General features: G+C 39.6%; 1 protein-coding gene across 1 annotated transcript in view; it reads left to right on the top strand.

Annotated features, from left to right (window-relative positions):
- Positions 1–21,264, top strand: part of LOC308260110 (uncharacterized protein C1orf141) — a gene marked incomplete at both ends in the record, with an annotated part of 34,755 nt that continues 13,491 nt past the window's right edge. Inside the window, 2 exons of the mRNA XM_080691439.1 lie at positions 1–75; positions 1,931–2,088. Of these exons, the coding sequence (XP_080547565.1) occupies positions 1–75; positions 1,931–2,088 (233 nt within the window). The remainder of the gene's footprint in view (positions 76–1,930; positions 2,089–21,264) is intronic.

Below are 21,264 nucleotides of genomic sequence, written 5' to 3'. Positions count from 1 at the left end.
ATGGCAAAAAATGTCTTAGAGAAGTTAGATATCCTGAACATACAAGCAAAAATACTCTTGGACCGAAGAGAAAAGGTTAGTAAAATAAAAGTCAAATTCAGTTAATAAAAATTTGATATTTTAAATGAGAATAATTTTATTTTTTAATGATTTATTAATCTAATGGTATAAACTGATTTGTAAATGGCAAATCTTTATATTGGGTGAAAAAGTCTTCTTAGTGGATAATAAGAATTAATTAAACATGCAAGATGACCTCTAGACAGCAGTTGAACTATATTTTGGTACACATCAAACCTGCTTAAAGAAACCCTAGACTGCCAAATGCTCAGTGTAGCAGCTCTACAGTTCTTACCAATATGTCAAACATATACAAAGTCACTGTGTTGGCATATTAAAAGAAAGAAAACATTTGGGATAGTTACCAAATTAGGAATAATTAAAATGTATAGAAATAACTGAAGTAAGATAAAAAATAATTGGCAAGACTACAGAATTCCAGAAAAATATTAACAGAGAATAGGAGCAATTTAATGATGGTTTTTCTGGGGATTCTTTTAAAATTATATACTATACGATCTTTTAAAACATTTTTAAAATTACAAGTATAAAACATTTTTTGGAGCTGGGCATGGTGATGTACACTTGTAATCCCAGCATTTGAGAAGCTGAGACAGAAGGATTGTGGTTCACAGACAGCCTCAGCTACTTAGTGAGGCCCTTTGCAAATCAGTGAGGCCCTCTTTCAAACTAAAGAATAAAAACTAGGGCTGGGGTGTAGAAAGCCCCTGGGTTCCATCCCCAGTACTGCAAAAAATAAAAATAAAAAGAGACATACACATATACACACATATCTTTACATATAAGTTCACATGTATTTATAACATAAATATCCCACATCTACATATATCTACATATATATATGAAGGTAGATTTTCTTTCTCTCTCCCTCCTCCCTCCCTTCCTTCTTTGCTTCCTTCCATGGCACTTCCGATATCACTTTCCTGAAGATTTTCCTAAATCTCTTTCTCTGTTGTTCCCAATCACTGCATTGCAATCAGTTCCATCAAAACACCTTCCACAACCTGTAGCAACCTGCAGTTCTTATTGGGGAGGGAACCCAGGGACAGTCTATCACTGACTATATTCCTACACCCCTAGCAACTTATTTTATTTTAAATTTTGAGATGGGGCCTTGCTATATTGCCCAGGCTGGCCTCAAACATGCAGTCATCATGCCCCAGGCCTCCCAAGTTGCTGGGATTGTAGGCATGTGACACTTCTTTGACTTATGACTTTCCTTTCACTTTTGTCATCTCTATTTCTCTTCATTATGCCCTGAGAGATTTTTTTAAGGAAAACTTTCAGTTCTTTAATTCCCCCTTCAACCATATCCTTTATCCTTTTCAGTCCATCTGTGCAAGTAATATTTTAACAAAGTCCTCTTTTGATTGATTTCTTACTCATATTTTCAGTTCCCAGGACTAGGAGGTTGGTGTGATTCACTGTGTGTGGCCACAGGACAAAGGGCTGGTTGGAGAGAGATGCGTGCTGTAGGTCCAGTAATGCTATGAATCAGTATGGTCTTTGCTAAAATACTGTATATAGACCTATCCTTAAATTCTGAATTTTGGAGTCAGAATGAAGCTTAGATGATCATCTTCTCAACATCATTTTACAGATGGGAAAGAGCTGCTCAGACCACATGACAAAGAATAGCAGTTGGTGTATGTGGCTCCAGTTTTTAGTCATAATATTTCCCCACTATTGCACACCACATGAATTCTGTGTGCGTGTGTGTGTGTGTGTTTGTGCGTGCGTGTGTGTGTGTGTGTTTCTGTGTATGCAGGTTTAGATTAATTTATGTCCTTTCCAAAATGAATTTTCCATAAGAAAAAAAATTTCCTTTTTCTCTTTGGCTTTGTTGTAGAAGAATAGGCTTCTTAGTGGAATCAGAACAAAGACTTCAGCTCTACCCCTGACCTTTAATTATCACCTGGACTATGAAAGGGCTGGAGCCCCATCCGTTTCTAAGGCAGCATCGAAGACCACTGAAGATAAGTCATGTGACATTAAAAAGTCAAAAAAGTAACTATCATAACCACCTCACACTTTCAGTTTAAAGGTTTAAAACATGGCTTTATTTTTAGATTATGCAATATATATTAAAGGAGAACTTTGTCATTGTATATTGTATAATGCTTATTGTATGTTTATAAGTTAAAATATACTATATTAGTATTCTGAATCTTATAAAATTATTTATTTATGTATTTATTTATTTGGGAGGGACTGGGGATTGAACCGAGGGGCATTCTACTTCTGAGTAACACCCCCAGACCTTTTTATTTTTTATTCAGAGTTCTTGCAAAGTTGCTGAAGCTGGTCTTAAACATACAATCCTCCTGTCTCCACCTCCCAAGCACTGAAACTACAGATGTAAGCCACCACTCCTGGATTAAAATATTTATTATATTTCACTAGTGTAGATGGTAATTGAAATTCTGAATTTTCAAAGAAAAGCTGGACACAATATAATTGGAACTCAATTATATTGTTCCAAATTAATGTCAGGATTTATTTTTTATGAAACCAGAGATTAAACACAGCAGTAGCATTCTACCTCCAAGCTACACTCCCAGATTTTTTTTTTGTTGTTTTTGTTTTGAAACAGGGTCTCACTAGGTTGCTGAGGCTATCCTTCAACCTGCACTCCTCCTGTCTCAGCCTCCCAAGTACTAGGATTATAGGTACACACTACCATACTCAGCTAGATATACTTTTAAATTTAATATATTCAAGAAAAAGCTTAGAACATTAAGTAAGTCAGTACTTAGTGTACTTAGTGTAGGCAGTACTTAGGGTTTAGAACACTAAGGCAGGCAGTTTCTTTGAGTACTTACAACAGCCTGAATACTGATAGGCTGAGACAGGAGGATCGCACGGGTTCGAAGCCAGCCTCAGCTACTTAGTGAGGCTTTCAGCAACTTAGTGAGACCCTGTTTCCAAATAAAATATAAAAAGGTCTGGGAGTATAGCCCGGAGGTAGAAAGCCTCTTGTTCCACCCCCAGTACCACCAAAAATAAAAATAAAATAAAATAAAATAAAATACAAATAAAAACCAGATTGATAATTTAAGAGATCAAATAAAGGCACAATTTTAAAAAAAAATTTTAAATGGAAATCATACTGAGATGTTGCATAGTTTCAGAACACTTAATATGTAAATATGTACTCAATTACATAAATTATAAATTGGTAGAGAGAGAAATAGATGGGAAAATGAGCAAATAAATATTAGAAAAATACCCTTGTTTTGAAGACAGACTGGAATTTTCACATTAAAAAGGTCACCAAGTGCTAGACTTAGAGTAAAATCACTTAATTCCGAAGGAAGAAAAAATATCAAGTCAATTACAAAGGAAGGAAATCAGTTTTAATTTAGTTTTCATCTATGAGACTAGAAAACAGCTAATTATTTTCAACTAGTAATTGAAGAAACCTCTATTTAGATGAGTATATATGAGAACAAAAGAGAGACATGTTTTTTTTATGTCAAAAGCTTTTAAAGTAATTTATGTATTCTTTCTGAGAAAATTACGTGGAAAAGCATTTTGCCCAAATTAAAATTTGAATATGAGTAAATGAGATCTTAAACTATTTCTCTCTCTCTCTCTCTCTCTCTCTCTCTCTCTCTCTCTCTCTCTCTCTCTCTCTGTGTGTGTGTGTGTGTGTTGTTTTACTGGGGTTGAAGCACGGGCACGCTACTATTTTATGTTACATATGGAAACAGGATCTCAGTAAATTGCTGAGGCTGGCCAGCAACCTGTGATCCTCCTGACTCATTTCCCAAATTCTAGAATTATAAGCATGTACCACCATGTTCAGCTCTTCAAACCCAGTGTCTTTTTTTTTTTTTTTTGTAGAAAAAATACTTTAAAGTTATTCCATGATGTCAGAATGAAAGCTCTGGGATTCCATCTCAAAGTCGCTTCCCATAAAACTGCAGAACATTCCAAAGAATTACCAGGGAAGTAACCCAGAGATTTGCAGTTGGGAAAGGGAAGCTTTTAAAGCACTTCCCAGCTCCACTGCCACCAGCATCTCTGCTCTGTACCTCTCTCCTGGTTTCCTCTCTTTGCATGCCTGTGCCATTCCAACGATCCAGCCACGCAGTGCCAGGCAGCAGCTCCTATGATTCTAGCCTGTGCAACTCAAAATCAAGACCTTTATCTATATTTCTTTTAATTCAACTAGATATAATTTCACAGGAAATTTTTCTAAATTTAAGAGCAAAAAAATTAAAAAACGAAGGGTGAGGGGAAACAGGATGATTTTTAAATGCAAAAAGCATAAAATCAATGAAACTAAGAATAGTTATTATTATTATTTTTTTTTTTTCGGTGGTGCTGGGGTTCCTGGAAGCTCTTCTACCTCCGGGCTACACTCCCAGACATATTTTATATTTTTGAAACAAGGTCTCTTACGCCAACGCAGCTGGCTTCGAACCTAGCTATCCTCCTGTCTCCGCCTCCCAAGCGCGGGGATTACAAGCGTGCGCCACCATGCCCGGAGTTTAGTTATTATTTTATACTAGTGAATTGACCCAGGAAATTTATAATTTCAACTTCTTTCTTTTTTATTTATTTGTTTATTTATTTATTTTTTTTTTTGGCGGGTTTGGGGATGGAACCCAGGGGCATTCGACCTCTGAGCTACACTTCCTGCTCTATTTTTTATTCTTTATTTTGAAACAGGGTTTCACTAAATTGCGGAGGGCCTCACTACATAATCTCAACTTCTATTCCTCATTTTCTGTGAGAACCCAGTACTAGGAACACAATTTATATCCCTGGGATCTTATCCCTACCATTTTTTTCTTCTGCTTTTACCCTTCAGTGGGAGACAATCCTTTTTGAGTGTCTTGCATTTCTGTCCATCTGTGGGGCGAGGCACAAACTGCCTGTGGTACAAATTATCTTTAGGAAGATGTCTGTGTAGTTAACAGCCTTGAAAGATAGAGATAGTGCCATCACCTGGAGCAGAGTAGGTTTGTTCACTGAACATTTTATAAGATGCTGATTTCCTAAGCTCGGGGTTCAGTTCCTGCAGTATGACCAACCTGCTCTGTATGCAGGTGTCACCTGGTCCTGTGGAGTTGAGGCTTGGAGAACTGGGACACACGCTAATAATCTGGATACCCCCATTGCCGAATAATAAGTACTCCTTGGAGAGGAAGTTTGGAGGCAGAATGATAGATACTTGGATCCTCCATAAAAAATGGGTGGTAAAAGTAATTTGACTTAATCTTAAATGAGATATAGAATATCCTTATTTGAGGATAATCTTATCCTACAAGTTTATCTGCTTCTAGATAGCAGAATGTATAATTCGGTTATACCTCAACTAAATTAAAAAAATTAATCCAGATTATAAAACTTTTTTTTAAATGACAAGACATTGCTGCTGGGCATGGTGGTGCACATGCTTATAATCCCAGTACTTGGGAAACTGAAACAGGAGGGTCACAGGTTCACAGAGAGTCTCAGCTACCATCTTGGTCAACATTCTCACTGATAAAATCCAAGATAACTGATCACACAACATAGAGGAAGAAGATTTATTTGTTCATAGTGTTTTGGAGATGTCAGAGTTTTAGTCCATGTCAGGCCAGGTTACAACTGCAGACCTTAGGGCATTGCAGTGTGAAGCAGAGAGACACAAGTACAGTCCCTAAGGCCACAACCCCAGGGACCCATCTTCTCTAGCCATACCTCACAATGGATTTATCCACTGATGAGATGACAATCCTCATAATTTAATTGCATCATCTCTGAGCATTAACACTCGAGCTCTTCAGGGGATAATCTATATCTAACCATAACATTCCACCCCTGTTACCTGAAGAGTTCATGCTCATTTCAGAATGCAAAATGCAAAGCTGGGCATGGCGGCGCACGCTTGTAATCCCCGGACTTGGGAGGCAGAGACAGGAGGATCGCGCAGGTTCGAAGCCAGCCACGCGCGCTGGCTGAGGAGATCCTGTTTCCAAATAAAAATGTAAAAATAGGTCTGGGAGTGTAGCCCGGAGATAGAAGGGCTTCCAGGAACCCCAGTACCACCAAAAAAAAAAAAAAAAAAGAATGCAAAATGCATTTATTCCATCCACAAGATTCCCCATAGTCTTAACAGTCCAAAATCTGCCAGTTATGAGCCACTGTAAAATAACAATAAATATCAAAATAAAAAGCAAAACAGGATCAAAATCCAGCAGGGCAAGCATTTAATTCCAAAGCTGCATTTCTGTAATCTGGTGGTGAGATGTGATCTCCAACAGTTTTGGTAGACTTGCTCCTTTGGCCTGGTTGATTACAATGGGCAGTATACTTACTCTTCCGGCCTGGCTCCGTGATTTGCAGCTTAGAATGGTTGTTTCATGTTTCTGACATTTCTAAATCACAGAGTGGTTTCTTTCAACCTTGGCTTCACCCTCAAAGCTTCACAAATTGCCTCATTTGAGTCTGCTTGTAGAGATTCTGACCCTGCCTCACACTGCATAGATTCCCAGGCCTTCATTTGAAATCTAGGGGCAAAACTCCATGACCCCCTTTTCCCAGCAAACCCAGCATTACATGACTGCTAATATCGACCACCAGTAGGAAACATAATTATGTCCTTTCCAATCACTGCTGCTACTGGGCCTGCCTCAATCCTAGCTACTACTTGGCCTGTCTGAATCTTAGCTGCCACCAGACCCTTTTTACTATCTCCAAGCTATACCCCTGGCCTCTATTTTTTTTTATAATATTGGAGATTGTACCTAGGGACATTCTACTCCCAAGATAGAACCCCAGCCTTATTATTTATTTATTTATTTATTTATTTATTTATTTATTTATTATTTTTGTGGGGCATTCTGCCTCTGAGCTACACCCCCAGACCTATTTTTTAGTCTTTTTTATTTTTAAAACAGGGTTTCACTGAGTTGTGAAGGGCCTTGCTAAGTAGCTGAGGCTGTCCACAAACTGCGATCCTCCAGTCTCAGCCTCCTGAATGTTGGGATTACAAGTGCGCACCACCACGCCCAGCTTTTTATTCTTTATTTTAAAACAGAGTCTCACTAAGTTTCAAAGGGGCTCACTAAGTTGCTGAGGCTGGCTGCAAACCTGAGATGCTCCTGTCTCAGCCTCCCAAGTACTGAGATTACAAGCATGTGTCACCATGCCCAGCTCACCAGACCCTTTTCAAACACAGCCACCGTTGTTGGGCCCTTGTTTCTGTGGTTCCCACTTGGCTTGAACTGCCACAACCACATTCCTTTTTTGTTCCCTATGCAAAGCATTAGACCTACCTTCAGCATTTTTCATTTCACAGCACCATTTTTCTAGACCGCAGCTTTACACATGCCTTTTTGTCCACAGTGCATATCTATAAAGTGTTTCTGCTTTACTTTTTGCTTTCTAAATTCACTACACAATTGGCTGAATGTAAACATCAATATCCGTAACATAGTTTGGATACTTTGCTGTTTTGTTTGAGATTTTCTCTGCCAGTTTAATCATTCCGTCATCTCTAAATTTGGCCTCACACAGTTTCAAAACATGGGGCAAAATATCAGTAAGTTCTTGGCCAGACTGTAACATATGTGGTCTCTGCTACATTTCTCTACGGAGTCCTCTTTGCTCTCCAAAGTCACCTGAGCACAGCCTCTATTGAAATGGGGGCGTCTCCTCTGTTATGGCTCTTGTTCAATGGATTTTGACAAATGAAGTCCAGGGACTAGCAAAGGGTATAGAAATATGAATATTTATTTCAAATGAGGGAAATATACAAGATAAAGCAGCTCCTCCCAGCCCTACAAAGTAGGGGGATATCCCAGAAAGAGAGGGATCTCGAAGCTCTTGGAAAGTGGACTTTTAAATCTTACTGAGGGTTTCTATCTGCCCTTTTAGGATGGGTCAGAATCAGATTTTGGATAACCAATGTCTGGTGAAGGCCATGATTCCCAATGTCCACCAGTCTCTCATTTACTTGTTTACCTTCCCCAGTCTCACAGAAGGCATGCAGATAGATGGCCTTTTCCTTTCAGTTCCCAGGTCCTCTGCTCTGCCTTTCTAACCACATCTAACCATACCTTGGCCCTTCAACTTCTTCTCACAAACCAGTTGCAAAGACTCACAAAACACATGGCTAGATTTAGATATAGCAATGATCCTACTCCTCTGATACTAATTTCTGTCAGTCAGCTTTCTCACTATTATAATCCAAGACAACTGACCACACAACTTAGAGAAAGGAAAATTCATTTGCTCACAGTTTTTTGGGCATCTTGGAATTTCTGTCCAGGCTGGGTTATATCTGTGAAGCTCATGGCATAGTGGCAGAAAGCATATATAGAGAGAGCAAGGGCTCTAACTCTCGCATCATGGAGACCTGGAGCAAGAGAGAGTAAGAAAGCAAGGGGATTCGAAGACAAAAGCACAATTCCTAAGGCCACATCCCCAGGGACCCACAGTTCTCTAGCCACACCCACCTGCCTAGGTTACCACTCAGTAAATCCATCATAGTGGATTTATCCACTGATGAGATTTCAATCCTCATGACTTAATTCCATCAACTCTTAGCATTAATACACGAGTCTTCAGGGAACCATCTATAGTTAACCATAACAGCAACTTGGTGAGGCCCTCTGCAATTTAGTAAAACCCTGTTTTGAAATAAAAAAGTAGGGGATGTAACTTAGAAGTAAAATACTCTTAGGTTCATTTCCTAGAACAACAAAAGAAAATGGCAAGGAACTATACAAACTATACAAAAAAGTCAAGATTATTTGAGGCTAGGATTTGTACATAATTCATCTTACATATCAAGTGTGTAACACTTAGTCCTGTGTTCAATATATGACTTATAAATGATGGTAAGAGTGCATTTGGTGCAGGGCCAAAAGCAAAGCTGTCATACCTCAGTACTGTCACAGAAATTTGGCTTTCCTCTTAGAAACACACTGAATCTTATTTTGTGAAATTTAGCTTGTCTTAATACTTCCAAAGAGAGTGGCCAAATGACCATAATTTGAAACATAAAAGAAAAAAAAGTGGTGATATAAGGGCACAATATTAATAATAAGGGAGAAATTATAACCATGGATATAAAATAAAATAAGTAGAATGAATACTTAATGTAACTACACTGCTTTGAAACTTGGCTGTAATAATGGAAGGTCTTTTGAAAAACTATAAGTAGAGAAAATAATCTCAATAAGAAATAGAAAATGTAGACAGATGAATAACTGTAGAAAAATTTGAGAGTAGTCAGATAAATCTTTCATAAAATCACTACTTTGAAGCAGTGTCTAGGGTGAGTTTCTTCAAAGTTTCAAAGAACAATTTAACTGATTTATGAGCACAGACACTGATGAAGCAATTCAGTTATTATTTTTACAAAATTAGCTTTGATCTCAAAGCCTAGCCACAAGAATACAAAACAAATGTTGACCTATATTTCTACAAATCTAAAATAAAATATTAGACTGGGCATGGTGACACGAACTTGTAATCTCAGTTCTTGGGAGGCTGAGACAAGAGGATCGCGGGTTTGTGGCAGTCTCAGCAATTTGTGAGGCCCTCTGCAACTTAGTGAGAAACTGTTTCAAAATAAAATAGGGATGGGGATGTTGTTCAGAGGTACAATACCTCTGGGTTTAATCCCCAGTACTGCAAATAAAATAAAATATTAGTTTATTTCATTTCCTGTTCTCAACTCAGTGATATATAAACAAAAGAGTTTCATGATTTTCATAATTTCACACTGATCACTTGGTATTAAAATCTGTCCAAAGCCAGGCATGGTGATGCATGCCTATAATCCCAGTACTTAGGAGACTGAGACAGGAGGATCACAGGTTCAAAAACAGCCTCCGCAAATAGTAAGATTCTCATCAACCTAGCAAGACTCTGTCTCCAAATAAGAAATAACATCAGTCCAGGGGTGTAGCTCAGAAGTAGAATGCCACTGGGTTCTATCCCAAATACCCCCCCACACAATCTGTTCAAAAGCAGGACATGGTTGTACACACCTATAATCCCAGTGTTTAGGAGGCTGAGACAGAAAGATCATAGGTTCGAGACCAGCCACAGCAACTTAAGTAAGACACTGTTTGGGGTTGTTTTGTTTTGTTTTGTTTTGTGGTACTGGGGTTTCTGGAAACCCTTCTACCTCCGGGCTACACTCCCAGACCTATTTTATATTTTTGAAACAGGGTCTCTTACGCCAGCGCGGCTGGCTTCGAACCTGCGCGATCCTCCTGTCTCCGCCTCCCAAGCGCGGGGATTACAAGCGTGAGCCATCACGCCCGGCTGTAAGACATTGTTTCCAAAAAATGGGGGGGGGGGCGGTGTATTTAGGAGGGTGTAGCTCAGAAATAGAATGCCCCTGATTCAATAACCAATAGCACAAGAAAAAAAAATTTAAAAGGCTGTCTTGCCTGTAGCCATTATATTTTGCATAGCCCAACAAATCTAACAGACATACAACTGAGGAAAGAGCGGTCAGACTCCATCTTCTGGTGGCACCGTCTTTATGAGTGATTCTTTTGATCTTTTCCTAGGCTAGTGATATGTGGTATTATGTTTTCTCACAATGCCCAACTATAGCTAATATAAGTGTTCTTGAAAAAAATATATATATATATATTTTTTTGTGTGTGTGTGGTACTGGGGATTGAACCTAGGGACACTCTACCTCTAAGCTACATCCCCAGCACTATTTTTTTTTTAAATTTTGAAACAGGGTTTTGCTAAGTTGTTGGGGCCTCACTAAATTGCTGAGGTTAATCTTGCTTGAGCCGGAAATCCTCCTGTCTCAGCCTCCCAAGTACTGGAATTATAGGCATATGCTACTATACCTGGTCCTTAACTTTTTTTTTTCTTTTTTTTTGCAGATCTGGGGATGGAACTCAGGGGCATTCTACCTCCGAGCTATACCCCAGCCTCATTTTTTATTCTTTATTTTGAAACAGAGTCTCACTGAGTTACAAAGGGCCTCAATAAGCAGCTGAGGCTGGCTACAAACCCGGATCCTTCTGTCTCAGCCTCCCAAATGCTGGGATTATAAGTGTGTACCACCACGCTCTGCTCCTGAATGTTTTAGTGTAGGTTAGGCTAAGCTATGACATCAGGTAGGTTAGTTGTATTAAATGTAGTGTGTATGCATGTGTGTGTGTGCGTGCATGCGTGCGTGCGTGCGTGCGTGCGTGTGTGTGTGTGTGTGTGTGTGGGTGTGTGTGTTGTGTGTGCTGCTGGGGACTGAACCCAGAACACCATGCATATTAGTTAAGTGCTCTACTGAGCTGCACCTACAGGCCTTAAATGTATCTTTGGCTTACAGTATTCTCAGTTTACTATGGGCTTATTGGGACATGACCTCAACATAAATTGAGGATCATCTGTGTAGCCAGCATCGTGCTCAGGGTGGAACCCCGGACCCACTCTCATTTAAGTTAGAGACAGGATGACACTCTTTCCCACTAGTATACTGCACTGATCTTGAAGTGCTTCCAGTGACATGAAATAAGAATATAAGATAAAATCTAATTTCTAAAGGGACAGATACATTATTTTATGGAGATTAAATTGTTTACTGAGCAGAACAAAGGGAATAAACTGAAAACCTATTATAAATTATAAGATTATGTTCATGTATCAGTTGACATTTATTCAGAGAAAAGGTGATTTGGTTGTTGGGTGAACGTCATATAGTGTATTTATACAAACAAAGATGGCCACACTGTAACTGGGTGATATGATCTTATGGGACCACCATTGTATATGAGGTCTGCTATTGATCAGAACATCACTAAGCAATGCATGAGTATCTAAGAGAGTTCAATAAAAATTTACCAAACAATCATGTGTTCAAGAAACAATTATTACACATGTACTACGTGCCAGTCACTGTTCTGTGTTAGAATACAACCTTAACAGGTGGGCCTGGTGGTGCACACCTTTAATCTCAGTACTTGGGAGGCTGAGACAGGGGGATCACAGGTTCAAGGACAGCATCAGCAAATAGTGGGACTCTCATCAACCTAGCAAGACTCTGTTTCAGAATAAAAATACAATCAGGCTGGGGGTGTAGCTCAAAGTAGAAAATGCCCGTCTCAATCCCCAGTAACACACACATACACAAACACACAAAATGTAACCATAACAAAACAAAGACTCTACCCATAGAGTTTGTATTTTAAGATAAAGTGGAAACACAGGAAAAAAGCCCCCCCCAAAACCAAATAAGTACAAAATATAAATTTACTAGTGAAAAGTGCTATAAAGAAAAATGTAATATGAGCTGGGCGTGGTGGCGCACGCTTGTAATCCCAGCATTTGAGAGGCTGAGACAGGAAGATCGTGGTTTGCAGACAGCTTCAGCTACTTAGTGAGGCCCTCAGCAACTCAGTGAGACCCTGTTTCAATATAAAGAGTTAAAAATAGGGCTGGAGTTGTCCCTCAGAGGTACAATGCCCCTGGGTTCCATTCCTGGTAGTGCAACCAAAAAAAAAAAAAAAAAAAGAAAAATGTAATAAAATAAGGAAATTGAGATTGATGTGGGTGGGGGGTAGTGGCACATGCTTATAATCCCAATGACCGTGAGGCTGAGGCAGTAGGATCACAAGTTCAAGGCCAGACTGGGCCATGTAGTAAGACCTGGTTTCAAAATAAAATAAAAAGAAGAGCTGGGGGTGTAGCTCCGTAGTAGAGTGCTTGCCTAGCATGCATAAGGCCCTGGGACTGAAAAAAGAAAAAAGGGGAAAAAATCAACAGGGATTACTATTTTGGAAATGGGGAACATTTCCAAAGAGGTAGAAAAATTTAGCAAAGACCTAAGAAATAAGAGTAAGCATGCCAACACCTAAGTGGAAAATATTACAGCCCAGAGGGGAGAGCCCATACCAAAGTCCTTAAGGGGACTCGAGTTCCTGTCTCTAAATAAAACAACTAGAAAATTCACTGTGCTCCCACACAGAGGTAAGGAGTAAAGGGGGTATGCAGGAAGACATCTGGAGGCACATTAATGGAAGTTCTTTTCCTTAGAAATATGAGAATTTCAGCGAGAATGGTGGCGCAGGCCTGGAATCTCATTACTTTGGAAACTGAGATAGTAAGATCACAGGTTTGAGGCCAGCCTCAGCCACTTAGCAAGGCTCTCGGCAACTCAGAGAGACCCTGTTTCAAAATAATAATATAAAAAAAGAGCTTGGGCCATGGGTCAGAGGTAGAATGCCTCTGGGCTCAGTATTTCTCAATACAGGAAGAAATTAAAGAAAGAAAGAGAACTAGGGGAAAGTTTTACCCAGCAGTAAGGATTCTGAGTCTGATAGGAAGCAGTTAAAGAGACATGACACCCGCTCTTAGAGTCCACAAGTGTCTCTTGTGGTTGCATTGAAAGTAAAATATTGGGGACAACAGTAATAACAGGGAAGAGAAGGCTAGCGATGTATAGAAGTTTAGATGGAGGATGAAGGGCAGAAGTAATGAGCAGTGAAGTGGTTGGCTTTGGAATACGTTCCAAAGAAGACCCAGTGAGATTTGCTGATAGATTGAGAACCAGGGATGAGAAAAAGAGAAACCAAAGATGTCTGCAAAACTTTTCAGCCTAAGGGCCTGGTTGAATGAAGATGGGAAGCACAGGCGAGGAACAGATTGGGAAGGGGGTGAAAGCCTTTGAATTTGTTTGAGAAGTCTAAGTACATGTGCGTGCAGGAGTGTAGGAAGTGGTATATATAAATCTGGAGTTCAGGGAAGAGTTTGGAGTCTGAAAGACAAATGTGGGGACATTAACCTGGAGATAACACTTAAAGATGTGAAACTGGATGATCTTAACTAAGGAGGAGTATATGAGGGCTGAATCTTGCTTTGCTTCAGTATTTTGAGGTCAGAAATTCCTTTCTTTCTTTCTTTCTTTCTTTCTTTCTTTCTTTCTTTCAGTACTGGGGATGGAACCCAGGGGCATTCTACCTCTGAGCCACACCCCCAGTCCTATTTTTTATTATTTATTTTGAAACAGGGTCTCACTGAGATGCAAAGGACCTCACTAAGTAGATAAGGCTGTCCACGAGCCATGATCCTCCTGTCCTAGCCTCCCAAATGTTGGGATTACAAGTGTGTGCCATGATGCCTGGGTCAGAAATATCTTTAATTACATATACATTAACGTGTGTGTGTGTGTGTGTGTGTGTGTGTGTGTGTGTGTGTGTGGTACTGGGGATTAAACCTAGGAAAATTCTACCTCTGAGCTACATCCTTGTCCCTTTTTTAAAGTTTTACTGATTTTTTGTTTGGAAGCAGAGTCTTGCTAGATTGCAAAGAGTCTCACTACATTGCTGAAGCTGTCCTTGAACCTGTGATCCTCCTGTCTCTGCCTCCCAAGTACTGGGATTACAGGTGTGTGTCACCATGCCTGGCTCCATTAACTTTCTTATATATCACCAGCAGCCAATTGTATTAGTCAGTATTCTCTATAGAGACAGAAATACTAGGATATAAATGATATATGATAGCCGGGCGTGGTGGCGCACACTAGTAATCCCTGCGCTTGGGAGGCAGAGATAGGAGGATCACTCAGGTTCGAAGCCAGCCACGCTGGCTTAAGAGACCCTGTTTCCAAATTTAAAAAGTATAAAAAAATAGGTCTGGGAGTGTAGCCTGGAGGTAGAAGGGTTTCCAGGAACCCCAGTACCACCACCAAAAAGAAAAAAGATATATGATATACAAATTACATATAAATATGTAAAATATATAAATAAAAAGGTATACATAAATAATATGTAATATAGATACATGTATGTATATGGAGAGAGAGAAGAGGGGGGTTGTTAGGGACTCAGATCATGTGATTGTAGAGGCTGAGAAGCCTGACAGGCTTTGTGCAAGCTGGAGAACCTGGTGCTGGTAGCAGAGCTCAGCCCAAGGCCAAAGGCCTTAACACCCAGAGGGTTGCTGTGTAAGCCCTGGAGTAGGGAGGTCAGGGAACCTGAAGCTCTGATGTCCAAGGAGAGGAAAAATCTGAGTGCATCCTAGCTTCTGGAGAGAGGGGAAATTACCTTCTGTCCTGCTTCTACCCCAAACTGAGTAGAGGTGCTTGTTCACACTGAGAGCGGATCCTCCCGCTCCACTGACTCATACAACGATCACCTTAGGAAACACAGACACACCTAGAAAGAATTCTTTACCAGGTTCAAGGCCAGCCCCAGCAACTTAGGGAGACCCTGCTTCAAAATTTAAATAAATATGGAAAGGGCCAGGGGTGTAGCTCAGAGGTAGAACACTCCTAGGTTCAAACCCCAGTCCCTCCCCAAAAATCCTTTATCAGTTCTTCAGGTAAACTTTAATTTCATCAAGCTAACACCTAAAATTAACCATCATACCAGTTAAAGAATCCAGAGGAGGAAAGTTCTGTTTACAATACATAGAAGCTGAGATCCTGTCTTGTTTACTCTTCTAGCATCTGAACTGCCCCTAACTCTGTGTCCCACCACTTTGGTTCAGGTCTGGTGATGTCCCCAATTTCTCATGGAACTAACTTCCAGCATATTCATCAGAAGGGGTTAGTCAGCTATGAATAACAGTATCTGAAGAACCCTTGATCCCAACACAGGAGCAAAGGGTTTCCTGTCACCTCTAATTCAAACGATCATCACTAATCTTTTCAGCTCCTGCTCAGTCTCAATCTTTTACACTTTATCCTATAATAGTATTAACATAACATAGTGATACAATAGCCAAATCTACATAACTAGGACTTTGAATATTTCTCCAAATTTGTTTTTAGATGTGTTTTATGTATCTTTTGATTGTTTTAATTTAGATTAATTTTTATTCCTTCCAGGCATTTTTTAACATGTGATCCTGAACCTGGAAAAAGCAATTTAAAAAAGTTAAATGTAAGAAAAAACTTTGTTCCAACAAATATGAAAACTCAAGAAAGTAAGTCAATAGGTAATGCTTTATCTAACATATTTACTTCTCCTTTGATTTGTTAATGGGTACTTTTAATACTTATTTTATTATTTATTAATATGTGTCTTAAAAATTCGTAATAATTTAAGCTAGGACTGATGGTGCACGCTTGTAATTTCAGTACCTGGGAGGCTGAGAAAGGAGAAGGATAGGTTCAAAGCCAGTCTCAGCAACTTAGTGATGCTGTCAGCAACCTAATGAGACTCTGTCTCCAAATAAGAAATAAAATCAGGCTGGGGGTATAACTAGGAGGTAGAATGCCCTTGGATTCAATCTCCAGTACCCCCCAAAAAAAAGTTTTTGATAATTTGATATCTATGTTGAACACATATGAATGAGCAATAAAGAAGAAATTAACAAAGAGGAGAAATTCTAATTATCACAATGGACAACGTACACAATTTATGAGATATGTTTATGTGACTGTATTTATATGTTTATCTTCTATTTCTTCCTTCTTCTAGAAGAAAAATACCTGAGTTTCATCTCAGCTCAACTCTGAGTCCTTTTGCTATTGTTAAATAAAAATCAAGTCTAAGCTGGACATAATGGTGCACGCTTGTAATCCCAGCATTTGGGAGGCTGAGACAGGAGGAAAGTGGTTCATGGACAGCCTCAGCTACTTAGGCCCTTTGCAACTCAGTGAGACTGTTTCAAATAAAGAATAAAAAAAAATAGGGCTGGGGCTGTAGCTTGAAGACACAGTGCTTTTGGGTTCCGTCCCTACTACCACACACACAAAAAAATGATAATAATAAAAGAAAAAGAAAAATCAAATCTAGACAGCTTGCTGAGCAGAAACTTACAGTCATGATTAGAAATTTTAGGAATTGCTGGGCATGATGGTGCACGCTTGTAATCTCAGTACCTGGGAGGCCGAGACAGGAGGATCTTGAGTTCAAGGCCATCCTTGCAACTTTCAAAATAAAGAAGGAAAATAGGTGTGGGTGTGTAGCTCAGGTGTAAAATGCCCCTGGATTCAATCCTCAGTACTGAAAAAGAAAGAAAGAAAGAAAGAAAGAAAGAAGGAAGGAAGGAAGGAAGGAAGGAAAGAAAGAAAGAAAGAAAGAAAGAAAGAAAGAAAGAAAGAAAGAAAGAAACTAGGAACCAATACTAAAGATCCTCATAAAATTTGAGCATTTTGTGTTGTCTTTGTTTCTTTTTTTTTTTTTGCCTTATCAAACAACCATGTAATGACGCAATTGTCATCCACCTGCTTAACTAAGGTTCTTTGTCTCCACTCTGCCCCATATTATAATCCAAAATCTTAAAAGATTTGTTGACATACATTGTTTGTACTTCCTCGATTTCTTTTCTTTTTCTCTTTTCCTTTTCTTTTCTTTTCTCTCTCTTTTTTTTTTTTTTTTTTCGGTTCTGAGGATGGAAAACCCAGGGGCATTCTACCTCTGAGCTACACCCCCAGCCCTATTTTTTATTCTTTATTTTGAATCAGGGTCTCACTGAGTTGCAAAGGGCCTCACTAAGTAGCTGCGGCTGTTTGCGTGCGATCCTCCAGTCTCAGCCTCCCAAATGCTGGGATTACAAGCGTGCACCACCATGCCCGGCTTCAATTTCATTTTAAAGTACGGTGTGTGCTAAACAAGCATTCCACTGAGCTACATTCTTAACCGGCAACCTCTGTTTTGTTGAGACAGGGTCTTTCTAAGTTGTCCAGGTTGGTCTCAAACGTGTGCTCCTCCTGCCTTAGCCATCTGAGTAGCTGGGATCCCAGTGTCCACCTCAGGCTGCTTCTTCCATTCTTATTCCAACTCCAGCTTATCCGATCTGACGTTCTGCCTTCACTGTTCTGAAACTACACACTGATCAAGATGACCAATGACCAAGTTGCTAAATGCAAAGATGTTGTTTGTCCCTACATTCTTCCACCTCTCAAAACTAATAGAGTTAATTGATTTCTCCCTCCTCCTCCTTTTTAAAAAAATATTTGGTAGTGGGTATTGAACTGAGGGCCATTCTACCTCCTCCAAGCTTCACCCCTAACCCTTAAAAACATTTTTTTTTTAAACGGTTTCACTAAGTTGCAGAGGCTGACCTCCAACCTACAATCCTTGTCTCCGCCTCACAAGTACTGAGATTACAGGCATGTGCCACCACATCCAGTTCACTCCTCCTTCTTAAAACTCTCTTTGAGCACTAAGATCCACATCTGTTTTTTTGCTATTTCATGCATTCACTGTTTATTTTCTTAATTTCTCTTGTCAATTCTTAAAATATTGTGTTTGCTTAGAGCTAATCCTGAACCTGCCCCCATTTCACATATATAATTCCGGTGATCATCTATAGCCTCACGGTTTAAAATATCATAGAGAGACTATTAAATTCTTCATTGCATTCTCAGTCTATTCTGTTTAATATCTCCAGTTAATGGGCTTCTTAAATCGAATGTCTAGAACAAGAGTCAAGATTCCACATCCGGCTCATCAGTCCTGCCTTTCTTCTCCCTCCCTGTCCCCCAGCATCTCTCTGCAGCACAGTGGCCTGCTTTATGCGAACTGGCACAACCCGGAACTTAAGATGCCATCTTTGATCTTCCTTTCCTTCTTTCATTCTTATGCTCTTTCCAGTTTTTGTCTTTCTCATTGAAACAAAGAGAGAGAGAGAGAGAGAGAGAGAGAGAGAGAGAGAGAGAGAGAGAGAGAGATTGAGAGATTACCCAAACCTGAGTTTACTTCCTTATCACAAATATCCTCAGGGCAAACGTGGCTTTGTCTTCTGTGCTTCCATTTCAGAGTTCTTACTGTTACAGTTTGGGAATGTTATGGTTTTGGGGAAACTGTCCCCAGGGACCTCTATTAGGGTCCCAGATACAATTTCTGTCAAACCACAACAAACCCCCAAAAACAGAAAAAAAACAGAAAAACAGAAAAAAGTGCGGGTTCTTATCCTAAGTTAGGGGTAAATACACATTAGCTCGGACTCTTGCTGAAGATTTAAAGAAGTTTATTAAAAAGATAGAAATACAGAAGATAGTTACAGCCCCATGCCAGAATGGCATGGGGGGGGTTTCAAATGAATGCCCCACCAAAGATACAACCCGTGGACTTTTTATACCCATGATCTCCATCTTGTTTACGTAATTCTGACATAGTAAACGTCCCTATAAGGTTCCTCCCCCCAACAAGGTGTGGCAAGGTGTCTCCTTTCACGAAGGTCAACCCCTCCTCCCATCCTAGCTAGATTATCCAAATATTATGTAAATCTGTCTTTAGAATGAGGATGAGACCTTCCCCTCCCAATTTCCCTTCCCCCCCTCCCAAACAGGAAGTACCCCATGGTTCCACACCATTTTCAATATGTTCCACTTATAAATAAAATTTTTAAAAAGGGTGGGGATGGAGAGAGGAAAGGACAAAAATTAGACACAGAGAGAAGGATGAACACATTTGCCTTTCAATATCACACTGGGGCTCGAGCACTTAAACTTGAAAAGTATTTATTTTGTTTTTCTAGAAAATTAACACTGCTGTGAATGTCTAACAAAAAAAATAGAATGAGGATGAGAAAGTCCTAGTTCCCCTCTCCTATAGGCTTGCTAATTACCTTTAGCTAGGTTAATTTACATCATAATAATTGCCTGCTTCTAGGCAGAAACCAAGTCCTTTCACAGATTTGCCCCTCACCCAATTTTTGGAATATATTAATTGTAGCTTTCTCAAATCTTCCTAGGCCATTCCCAATACTGGTGCACTTACCTTCTTCTAAATTTAGAACTAGCAGTCCTTCATTATCTTTTACTCTTTGATGCTCTTTAGGCTTTTAAAAATATTCATCCAAATTTCCAAATTTTTCAGTTACCTTCACCATGAGGGCTGGTATGAATTGTCTGACTCCTCCCCCAATGATAGCCGAAATTCCTAATCCATTTTCCCTTCTGAAAATATAGTGATCTTTTAAATTTCGTTATTCATCTCCTGATTAAAGCTGCCTCTCACTACACTTTGTAGGAAACCTGTTCTCCTTACAAAGACCCTATGTCTTCTGTGTCTCATCCCTCTGCCTAGGTACATGCACTCTTTTTTCTTTTTTTCTTTTCTTTTTTTTTTTTTTTTTTTGCAGTTCTGGGGATAGAACCCAGGGACATCTACCTCTGAGCTATATCCCCATATTCTTCTTTATTCCTTATTTTGAAACAGGGTCTCACTAAGTTGCAGAGGGCTTCACTAAGTAGCTGAGGCTGGCTGCAAACCTGTGATCCTTCTGTTTCAGCCTCCCAAGTACTGGGATTACAAGCGTGCACCATCACACCCAGTGGCACACACACTCTTAATCCTAGGCTTCCCTCCTCATTTGCATGTTTCAGTAAGTGCCATCAGCCAGGAAAGGCTTTCTCTGACTAGCCAATCTAAATTATACCTCCTTCTTGTGTCCTCGATCACCAAAATGTTTATCTTTGTCACAGCATGTATTTTAAGTTATAATTAACCACTCCTTTGTCTTTTTTATTTTCTGTATCACCCACTAACATGTATGAAGAATTGGGCAGAAATCAATTCCAGGGTCCAGTTCCAGTGTCTAGTATATAGGAGGTGATCATTGAATGAATACCAGACTGCACATTAAGTATGTTATATATCTCTTATTTCATTTAATCCTCAAAACATCCTTACAGGGTAATTACTATTATTTCCAATTAACAGATGAGGAAAGTAAGGCTCAAAGAGCTTGCATGATTCTCCTACGGCTACATAACTCACAAAATACATATGGTTTGCATCTAGGGTGACTAACTCCAAAGTCTATGTGTTTGACTTCTATGCTATACTTTGATGAAACACAGGCTATCTGGGCGTGGTGGCACACACTTGCAATTTCAGTACTTGAGAGGCTGAGACAGGAGGATCTCAGGTGCAAGGCCAGCCTCAGCTACTTAGTGAGGTCCTCCACAATTTAGTGAGACCTTGTTTCAAAATAAAGAATAAGAAAATAGGGCTGATTAGGGCTGATGGTATAGTTCAGAGGAAGAATGCCCCTGGGTTCAATCCCCAGTTTTGGGGGAAAGAGAGAGAGAGAGAGAGAGAGAGAGAGAGAGAGAGAGAGAGAGAGAGAGAGAAAAGAAAGAAAGAAAGAAAGAAAGAAAGAAAGAAAGAAAGAAGGAAGGAAGGAAGGAAGGAAGGAAGGAAGGAAGGATAAAGAAAACCCAGGGCTGAGATGTAGCTCAGTGGTAGAGCACTTGCCTAACATATGTTCAATCCCCAGGTCTGCAGAAATAATAGTGACAACCAAGATTTA

This window comes from Muscardinus avellanarius, assembly GCF_963383645.1.
Source record: "Muscardinus avellanarius genome assembly, chromosome: 3".
In the NCBI taxonomy this organism is placed as follows: domain Eukaryota; kingdom Metazoa; phylum Chordata; class Mammalia; order Rodentia; family Gliridae; genus Muscardinus; species Muscardinus avellanarius.
Note: the sequence above shows the minus strand (reverse complement) of the source record. Positions and strands in the feature narration are given on the sequence as shown.